At 44.2% G+C, this 10,640-nt stretch overlaps 1 protein-coding gene across 1 annotated transcript; it reads left to right on the plus strand.

Annotated features, from left to right (window-relative positions):
• The first annotated feature begins 4,456 nt into the window (after positions 1 to 4,456).
• Positions 4,457 to 10,119, plus strand: LOC112258528 (leucine-rich repeat-containing protein 3B-like). The gene is made up of 2 exons (XM_024432950.2): positions 4,457 to 4,850; positions 8,424 to 10,119. The coding sequence occupies exon 2, from the start codon at positions 8,471 to 8,473 to the stop codon at positions 9,323 to 9,325; it is 855 nt and encodes a 284-aa protein (XP_024288718.2). The 5' UTR covers positions 4,457 to 4,850; positions 8,424 to 8,470; the 3' UTR covers positions 9,326 to 10,119.
• The last annotated feature ends 521 nt before the right edge of the window (positions 10,120 to 10,640 follow it).

Consider the following 10,640-nt stretch of genomic DNA (forward strand, 5'->3'; position numbering starts at 1 on the left):
TGTGTGTGTGTGTGTGTGTGTGTGTGTGTGCGTCGTTGATTATACATAAGTGTGTGTATGTGTGAGCCTGGCTACAGGTGTGGGACCTGTCACCCAGCAGCACGCAGTAAAACTAGCTGTGTCTGGCTCAGAAGCTAACCAGGGCTGGCAAGGGATGGGGGGGCAAGGCATCAGGGCTGACACACACACCAGGGGTGGAGACACCATGCAGCTTTAATGAGCTGCCTTTAAAAACCATCACACTCCTCCTGCAGTCAGAGGTCTGACGAGGCATACTGAACACTGACGAGACACACACCAGTCAGGGAAAGTTGGGCAGAGATGGAAAATGTCAACTGCAGCCTGGTCTGGTGTCTATATAGATAGACGTGTACACACAGAGGCTCAGCCAAAATATAACAAACTTCACTTCAGAACATTTTTTCTTATTGCCTTGAACTCTCCTTTCCCAAGCATGCAAAATACAGAAGATTATTGAGTACTGCATTCCATGCTGGCACTCTAGCACAATGACAGAAAGAAATGTACTGCTTTTGAGGAGTGGTGTTGAGGACAATCAGAGAGCTGTGACAATGTGTTCTTGAGGGGTTGAGAGAAAGAGCATATGTGTCCTCTCCATCACCAGCCCTGAGGCAAAGCAAACTTCCACGCTGACAACCTCTGTGACTCCAGTTTCTCTTTAGCTCTCTTAAGGCTCCGTATTGCAGCTGCAAACCCTGTCTGTGTCTGAAAATGTTACTAGCTTTCATATTCTTGCAATGGAGATGAGGATTTAAGGTCCTCCGGGCCTCCTCCTCCAATAAGTTTTAAGAGGAATTAAGGAAACAAGGATTGGAACACGTTATTATCAAATCAAATTGTATTTGTCACACACGCCGAATACAACAGGTATTCCAACCTTACAGTGAAACGCTTACTTACAAGCCTTTAAACCAACAATGCAGTTTTAAGAAAAATACCTGAAAAAAAATAAGAAATACAAGTAACCAGTAATTAAAGAGCAGCAGTAGCGGTAGCAGTAACAATAGCGAGGCTATATACAAGGGGTACCGGTACAGAGTCAATGTACGGGGGCACCGGTTAGTCGAGGTAATTGAGGTAATATGTACATGTAGGTAGAGTTATTAAAGTGACTATGCTTAGATAATAACAGAGAGTAGCAGCAGCGTAAAAGAGTGTGTGTTCGGTACAAAAATTCTGGGTAGCCATTTTATTAGATGTTCAGAAGTCTTATGGCTTGAGGATAGAAGCTGTTTAGAAGCCTATTGGTCCTAGACTTGGCGCTCCGGTACTGCTTGCCGTGCGGTAGCAGAGAGAACAGTCTATGACTAGAGTGGCTGGAGTCAATGAATAGCATTCTCACAAAAGTGTTCATTCTGTCCAGTTGTGAAATGGCAGTGTGGAGTGCAATAGAGATTGCATCATCTGTGGATCTGTTGGGGCGGTATGCAAATTGGAGTGGGTCTAGGGTTTCTGGGATAATGGTGTTGATGTGAGCCAAGACCAGCCTTTCAAAGCACTTCATGGCTACAGACGCGAGTGCTACGGGCCAGTAGTCATTTAGGCAGGTTACCTTAGTGTTCTTGGGCACAGGGACTATGGTGGTATGCTTGAAACATGTTGCTATTACAGACTCAGACAGGGAGAGGTTGAAAATGTCAGTGAAGACACATGCCATTTGTTCAGCGCATGCTCGGAGTACACATCCTGGTAAGCCCTGCGGCCTTGTGAATGTTGACCTGTTTAAAGGTCTTACTCTCATCTGCTGCGAAGAGCGGGATCACATAGTCATCCGGAACAGCTGATGCTCTCATGCATGTTTCGGTGTTACTTGCCCTGAGCAAGCATAGACATTATTTAGCTCATCTGGTAGGCTCATGTCACTGGGCAGCTCTTGGCTGTGCTTCCCTTTGTAGTCTGTAATAGTTTGCAAATCCTGCCACATATGATGAGCATCGGAGCCGGTGTAGTACAATTGGATCTTAGTCCTGTATTGACACTTTTCCTGTTTGGTGGTTCGTCGGAGGGCATAGCGGGATTTCTTAGAAACTTCCGAGTTAGAGTCCCACTCCTTGAGAGCGGCAGCTCTACCCTTTAGCTCAGTGAGGATGTTGCCTGTAATCCATGGCTTCTGGTTGGAGTATGTACGTACAGTCACTGTGGGGACGACGTCATCGATGCACTTATTGATGAAGCCAGTGACTGATGTGGTGTACTCCTCAATGCCATCGGATGAATCCCGGAACATATTTCAGTCTATGCTAGCTATCATATGCTTGCATTAGTGAAGAGGATTTAAGGTCCCTACCCTGGGCCTCCTCCTCCAATGAGCATTGAAAGTAATTGAGGAAACAATGATTGAGGAAGCAAGTAAGAATTTGACAGCTCTCTCCATCCCCCCTCCCCTCTCCCTTGTTCCATTTTCCTCAAGACACTCTTCTCTCTCCCTCTTTCCCTTCCTCCCCCCTCTCCCTCCTTCCCTGCCATTTACACCTTCTCCTCTGACGTTGTTTTCAACCCCTTCAAATATGTTATTGTCTTGCTACTCTGTAAATCTGCACTCCTTCTTATTTAATTGAATTATATGGGCGCTAACCTTCCTTTAGTCACGCTTCTGTCTATTTTCTCTCCAAGTAAGAAAAGCTCCATTAAATCATTTTTTTCCCTCATTTCTCCTTTTTTTCTGTTCATTGAGAAATGTGCAAGTGAGTCTTCTCTCTCTATCCGTCTCTCTTCTCCACTCTACTTAATGGATGTCCTCCGTAAACACATTTTCAATTCTTCTACATTTTGGAGATTCCTCCTTCTATTTCAGTCATATCAGATATCAAGCATGTTGCTCTCTCTTGGAGATCATAGCCTTTGAGAACAGAGTCTTTGCTTAACCTACAATTGGACTCTTTAGGCCTATTTTACGATGGCTGACAGACAGTGTAGCTGAAGGTCGACTTATTCTCATGGCCGTAACTCCATATGTTTTTGTCAGTCTGGGTCTCAAATTGCTGTTGATAGTAAGACTAGTAGAATACACAAAGTGCAATTTGAAAACTTAGTAGGGCATCAGCAGTTTTCCTCTAGTTATACTGTATGTCAATCACTTACAGTCACTCAATTAGCCCATGCCAGTTAACAAGATTGGCAAATTAGTCTTGTTAGTCTAGGGCACGAGCCCAGGGGCCCTGACCTCCCGGGAGCCAGCATTGACTTTGCTAGTCACTCTCACTCAGATATCATATTAACATGGCATAAGTTATGCCAAAATATGTAGAATTGTGAGAAATTAGCTGTACAATTTGAAAACGAATGTTTACTTTCTATTGATAAAATACTTTTCCAGTTAACATATCCTTCTGTACGTATTACATTATAATATAATTTGTTATCCTGGTTTTAGCAGATATCCACAGACTTCAAGTCACAGTGCTTACTGCCAGTTAGCATTGGCTCGCAAAACTACCTTTAACTTCCGTAAATGACGAGGAAATGTCCCCTTGTCAGCATGGCATCACAACTCTACCCGTCCTTTACTATTAGCAAGCCTGCAAAATGTCATTCACCTATTAACTTCAGCCTATGAGCATGGCACACTCAAGCAATTTCACCACGCCTGTTGAATAACCTATTGGCTCACTCGTGAAATAATCACTTTCCCTTCTTCCAACCAATGGGCATACATCTAGGGGAGTATTTATATGTCAACTCACCCCTTGTGTCTCTCACTTGCTGTTTTGCAGCAGCAGTCTTCCAACGACCTTCCACATTCTCACCACCACCAACGGAAGGCCCCGCCATCTGAACCCCGTTCTCCAAGCTGGGGGTTTTGATGCCAGCAGACCAGCATAGGGCAACCTGTCATCAGCATCTGGCTCCAAGGAGCATTCCTTGGAGACAAGGCCTACTCCAAACTAATCAATAACATTCTATATTGCATTTAGTGTCAAGTTTGAAGATGCACTCATTGCATATAGACTTAGGCCTACACTAATATAAAAAAGGTTTCCGAAACGGTTTTCGGCTGTCCCCATGGGAGAACCTTTTTTGGTCCAGGTAGAACCCTTTTTGGTTCCATGTAGAACCTTCTGTGGAACAAGTTCTACCTAGAACTATGGGATAGCCAAATAACCATTTTAGGTTCTAGATAGCACCTTTCTAGATAGCACACATAGATGGTCTATAATTTGGTAGGTCAGCATTTTGTAGATTCTTGTTATCTCTGAGACGAACAGCTAGCAATCCCCCCCCCCTCCATTAGCAATTACTCATTAGCAGCCTACTTCCCATGTGACCATAGGCTATTGTATTGCTCGGATAATTGTTAGGGAAACGTAATTAAACGCAGAACATTTTAGCTTTCTCAGCCTTTACACACTTCCCTTGAATGCTATGCATGACATTAATTCATGGAAAGGTTTCCCGCCTCTAAGAAGTCACGACGTGGGTTCATGGGCACAGCAGAGCGCACAGCGCAGCAGTAACAAATAGCCATGTACTGTAGCAGGCGGTGTGTGTGTGTTGTGAGGAGATGATATGCTTCGACGCCTGTGCCTGCGTTTGACGGCTCATATTCCAATTTAAGCCGACAAGAATAGGTTACCAATTCCCCTGTGACCCTCTTTATATTTACAGTCGTGTTAATTTCTTCAACAACTAGATAGCAGGGAGCGGAGAGGCAACAACCATCGGTATTGAATGTTGGTAAGCAGGCTCCAGTCCATTGGGCTTTGACGCGGATTCTCGGGCTGCGCTGCATTGCTCGCGAGTACTGTAATCGCAGCTGAGATATGGACGCTGTACTGTGAAGCATGCTGCACTGACAAATGTTCTCCTCCCGGACAACAAAAACTGAAGTGGTAAGAAAGCTCTTATGTTTGCCAGCCTTATATTTACATCTGATGATAGAATTAATGCATATGTCCTTTATACATAAGAAGCAAAAGTTTCATGGAGGAGTACCATTATATTGCATTGAGAAATATGGAATCTTGTTGTCTGAAACATTGTATTGCTTTATTGTTGGGGACCTTTTCATTTTTCATGATAGAATATTGAGGTGCAGCTTACATAATCATATCTCAGGGGGATATGATATGCTTTTGTAAACCACATATCAATATTCATAATTCATCAGTTATATAGGGTATCCATAAAACACTTCCAAATTTAGGTCAGTGGCCTAATGAATTCATAATAGTATACTGTATGTGCCAAAGGTTCATATGCATCAATTTAGCCTGACTGTTGTGAGAGTAATGGCATATAAATGTAGGCCTACCTCTGTGTACATTAATATTTGATTATGTACATTCCTATTTTGCCATATCAACATTTGATTTATAAAGTTCCCACATTTTGAATAGTTTAATGTATTAGAACTTTGTCTGCAGGGGATTTTGTGCGATGTCTCGCAGCCCGGCTGAAAGGAGCTTTAATTGAGAACGGATTCAGACCAACTAATTCACATGCATAACAGAAGATTAGAGATACTTTAGCCAAAGTTGGTAAGGGTCCATGCATCATGTACTAGGAACAAGCTGAGTATTTGTTTTTTTTCTCTCACAGTATTCCTACAATAACACTTCTAGGGGTTTTCTGACTGTGTAAACCCTGCTCGCAGCGGCAAGCCTCGTGAGACAGGTTCTTCTATTGCACAAAGGTTAACCATGTGAACGTCAAACCAATGACTCGAGAGTATCCATCACTACACTGAGGAGGAGGAGGGGGAGGGAGGAATCAATAGAGGATAACAGCACGAGGCCTTCCTTCGCTCGATAATTGCAAGTTCCCCCATATCACTTACTGGGAGGATAGTCTAATCTAATGCATTCAAATGTTATTCTTGTGGTCAGACAGTGAGTGCACATTGTACACCAGGCCCTGTGGTTCGGCTGTATTTTTGCTATACTTTATCAGTTTATACAGTGGGAAATAAATATCTTATTGCAGGACTCATAAGTAACTGAGAGAGTTAGTCAATTGGGACCAGCACATTGGTGGCATGGCAGAGTTGCAACATTTATATTCAATACTGTCTTGGCCTATGTAATACTAAGTCGTTAGTATTATACTAAAAAAACGGATGTAACTGAGTAAATGAACTACCGAGTCTACTCTCGGTCACACACATACACACAGTCGCACACTGTAGTACAAACACTATAGTACAGTCACACAGTATATCAATCCATTCCATTTAGATAGTGGGGTTCTGTATCGTTTGGAATTAGTGCTTGTCAAATTAATGGTGCTATGTTGAGCCGCTCGTCATTTTCTTTATTAGGTTGTACCCCTCTCCTCCTTACGCATTCAGCAGAACCCTAATAAACCAGACTTCTTCTGATCAACTCAGACAGGGAAACTTACTGTATCACGATGACATGCTGTGACAGGTACCACTAATACGGTTGTTATATGGTCCACTCGGGCCTCCCAGACACTCGGCCATCCCTCACCCTGACTCTGAGAAGACGGTGTGCGAGACACAATCCTTCTTATTGAGCCGTGCTGCCTTTGTAATGTGAATTTAAGAGCCGCTCTTAGATTATGTCATTTGTAAACCAGCCTAAGTGGAGTCTGTCTGGCCAGATAGAGCTCATTTCCCAGAAGCTGAACGAACAGTACATTATGCTACAGTACATTATGTTACAGTACATTATGCCCGTATGCAACAGGCCAATCTGATGGGATGGGAGTCAGGTTGGATATAAAGATGCCAGTTACTGTTTTATGTCTTTTCAGTTATCATTCTTTTCTTTGACTCAGCTGGTTTTGTAAATTGGTGAATACTTTAGGAAGAATATATGTTTCCATTTTAACGTGCAAGATTTACAATTCCATTTAACCAACCTACGACGAATAAGAGCTCTCTTAAGGTTGTTAGACCTTTTAGGTCAGGGTTTTCCAAACTTTATATCCCGCCAGATCGGCCTGTTGTGTACAGGCATAATGTACTGTAGCTGTTCTCATCAAGCTTTGATTATTTGAATTCGCTGTGCAGGGCAAAAACCTAAACGTGCACCCAGGGAGTCCTCAGGACCGAGTTTGTGGAACCCCGCTCTAGGCTACAGTTGTGTTGCGGTGAAACTGTGAGCGTTCCGTCCAACTCATACACTTTCTCTGGGGTTTTGTGTCAGTGGAGAAACACATTCTATGTGGCCTTTAGAGAAGATTAGTAAGATGATACTGGACTGTGGCATTTACTGCGCCTCAGCCTGCCTCAGACAGCACTGCTCCAGAGTCTATTACCTGAGTCGGGCAGAGTACTGATGGGCCCGGAAACATTACATTGATTGAACCAAAATGTACTTCCACTAAATGGCCCAAAGAGTACCTACTTACCGTTGCAGATATAACCTACATCCAAACAGATTTAGGCCTAGATTCAATTAATTCCAGCATTAGGGCTCTATTACAGCGTGATTGAAATGTTCCCGTGTAAGCGGAGACTGCATTCACGGTCAATGTGCATATGTCGGCTCAATCGGAAATTACCTTTACTTTTCTATCGCAACAATCTGGAACGCCGCAACGGTACTGATTGAATAGAGCCCTTAACTCGCGATAACCGACAACTGCATAGCAGTTTTATTGCTTTTATTTAGGCGATGTTGGAGGTGTAACTGCGTTGGGGCTGTCGAGTCGGTGAGCGGCTGCCCTTGTCGTCATTGTCACGAAACAAACACTTGTCCTTAAATCCTACGTGTTAGACGTTCCGAACGAGAAAGTGTAGGCTATATAGAAATGACACTCATTCAATGACTTCGCCTACATAAAAGATAATACTGCTATGCAGTTGTCGGTTATCGCGGGTTAATGCGCGTCTGATTGAATCTAGCCCGTAGCCTACATCCAAACAGGGTTGGTGCTGTACAGTAGGTGCTAGAGGCCCAGAGATATTCACTCTGAATCCATTAGAGGCTGACAGCACTTTGCCATCTGAAATAACCATGACCACATATCTTTTGAGCGTCAATCTCTCTAGTTCCACTGAATCCGAGCAGGATTATGGTAATGCCAAGTAACTCCACGGCAACGTTGAAGTAGGACAAGAGAGGGAAAAAAACATGCCAATCAATGAGAGTTCCATCTTCCATCACAGCACTGGCAGGAAGCACCTTGTCTGTCATCTGTATGCACGGATGACGCCTTCGCTGATCTCCATCCCACTCCTCCTCTACACTACAGCTGTGTTTTGTCATCTTCTGTTCGTCAGGATACAAGTGCCAATTCATTACAATTAGCCCAGTCAAGATCAAAGTGGGCCAAAAATAACACCTGGCACTTGTATGGCTATTAGGATTGCTCACACAGAGATGGTTCTGTGTTGCTTCTGACACACTGATATTAGTGTCATTTGCAATCACTTGTTGTCCTCGTTCCTTTTCTCCATTATTTTCTCTCTGACATTTTTCCTCATTGTCTCTCAGGCTGGCTGGTTGGTGAAGCTGTGACCTATGCAGGGTTGTCTTGGCTAATGGTCCAGGGGCTGTGTCCTTCTAGGAGGGTATGCCTGTATCCCACCATGCCGCTGCTGGCAGAATGGCTGCTGTGCCACTCCTTGGTGGCATGCCTGCTGCTGCATAGCCTGGTACTCAGCTCCACCACCGCGGGCCTCCACGGGGCGAACACCGGCTGCTCCGAGAGCTGCTACTGCTCCGAGTCTGCAGATGGCGGGAGGGTGGTGCGCTGCAGCAACATGCGCCTGGCGGAGGTGCCGCGTGACCTGCCTAACGATACCCGCCGACTTTACCTGGATGGTAACCTCCTCACCACCATCCCCGCCGACGCCTTTGCGGGGCTTCCTTTACTCAACGAGCTGGACCTCTCCCACAATGAGCTAACTCAGATGGAGCCGGGGGCCTTCCGGGGTCTGGTCCCCTCTCTCAGGAGCCTGGACCTGTCCTCTAACAGACTGACCACCCTGGAGCCAGAGGTCCTGGGGGGCCTGAGGGCCCAGGCCAACCTCACCCACAACCCCTGGCACTGTGACTGCCGCCTCCAGGTGGCTATGCCCCGGCTGGACCTGGAACCGGCCTCACTGGCTGGCGTGGTGTGTCACACTTCAGAGCCCAAGGATGTCGGCGTAGATACAGGGGTGCCCTTCGTCATGGTGGCTGCCGACCTGGACCTGTGCGCAGGGCTCAAGAGGACCACGGACGTGGCCATGCTGGTGACCATGTTCGGCTGGTTCGCCATGGTCATCTCCTACCTGGTGTATTACGTCAGGCACAACCAGGAAGACGCACGGAGACACCTGGAGTACCTCAAGTCCCTTCCCAGCAAACTGGACAGACCAGAGGAGTCCTCTACACTGAGCACAATGGTGTGAGAAGTAAAATACCAGACCTGGGTCAAATGCGTTTTGTCAAGTACTTTCATATTCTGAAAATGAGCATGATTGAGCTTGATTGTTGTGCAGGGAGGTCACGTTTGCACTTTTGGGACGATTCTATTGTAGCCAGTAAGCTAAATCAAGCGAACCTGTAGTATTTAAAGTATTTGACATATATTTACCTAAGTCATGTGGCGACAAAGGAAATAACAGCCAAACACCTCAAAGGGATCAAAAAAGGAAATGCCCAAACTTGGAAATAGACCGGGATACTAGTGTACTGTACAAGTTTTCAACCTGTTCATCACCAGTAATCCATTGGAAACACAATACCTCACGGTAACATTTCATTCAAGCAAATTCACACTCTTTGATAAATTAAGGCCATTAAATTAGACCATTTTTTTTCACATAGCTGTTTGTTGAACGAAATAAGGAATTATTTTATTTGTGAATATTCTACATGTATGTGCAAGTCAGTCTCAGTCTTTGTAAGATACTCTGTATTTGAAAATGATTTAATACCAACAAGGTATTGAACGATTGTCAAATGCATAACTATTTCACAATGGACTGCCGAGGGCACCATTTTGTTGTTATTCAAGAATGCATGACGTCATCAAATGTCCCCATAATAGTGATAATACTGTGCTTAGCAGTATAACAGAGACTGCATTGTTCTTCCAGCAGCTGCACTCATTGAAAGTTGGATCTTTATTTGCTGGATGAGAAGCCCCATGTAATCGTCAAACATTTTACCAGAAAGAATAAAGTCATGAAATGCTCCTTCATTTTTATTTTGCCCACAATACCATATTTTTTCCACAGTTGTACTGCATGTAATGTTTCATTTCACACTAAGTCTGCCTGAACATATCACATTTTCATGTATTTTTAAGTGAACAATGTGTTCATTATATTGAATTATGAATATTTGACAGACCGTAGTGCACGATGGCAAAGCTAGTTTAGAAATATGAATTGCGCAACTTCAATCAGTGGGTCCAAAAAGAAATTTTTTTAAGAAAGAGTTTACTGTCTGAGGTCTTATTTCAATTTCCTCCAAGCCTCATGAATTCCTTTGATCTCACTAACACGTATGTCTTTTAGAATTATTAATCTGCTTTAGGGACAGACTGCACTAAATATGGCTTCAGACACACACACACACACACACACACACACACACACACACACACACACACACACACACACACACACACACACACACACACACACACACACACACACACACACACACGACTAATGGCCACAAAGCACACAGTAAAACTTCACACCCTCAGGCTGTAAT

This window comes from Oncorhynchus tshawytscha, linkage group LG09 (assembly GCF_018296145.1).
Source record: "Oncorhynchus tshawytscha isolate Ot180627B linkage group LG09, Otsh_v2.0, whole genome shotgun sequence".
NCBI lineage: Eukaryota > Metazoa > Chordata > Actinopteri > Salmoniformes > Salmonidae > Oncorhynchus > Oncorhynchus tshawytscha.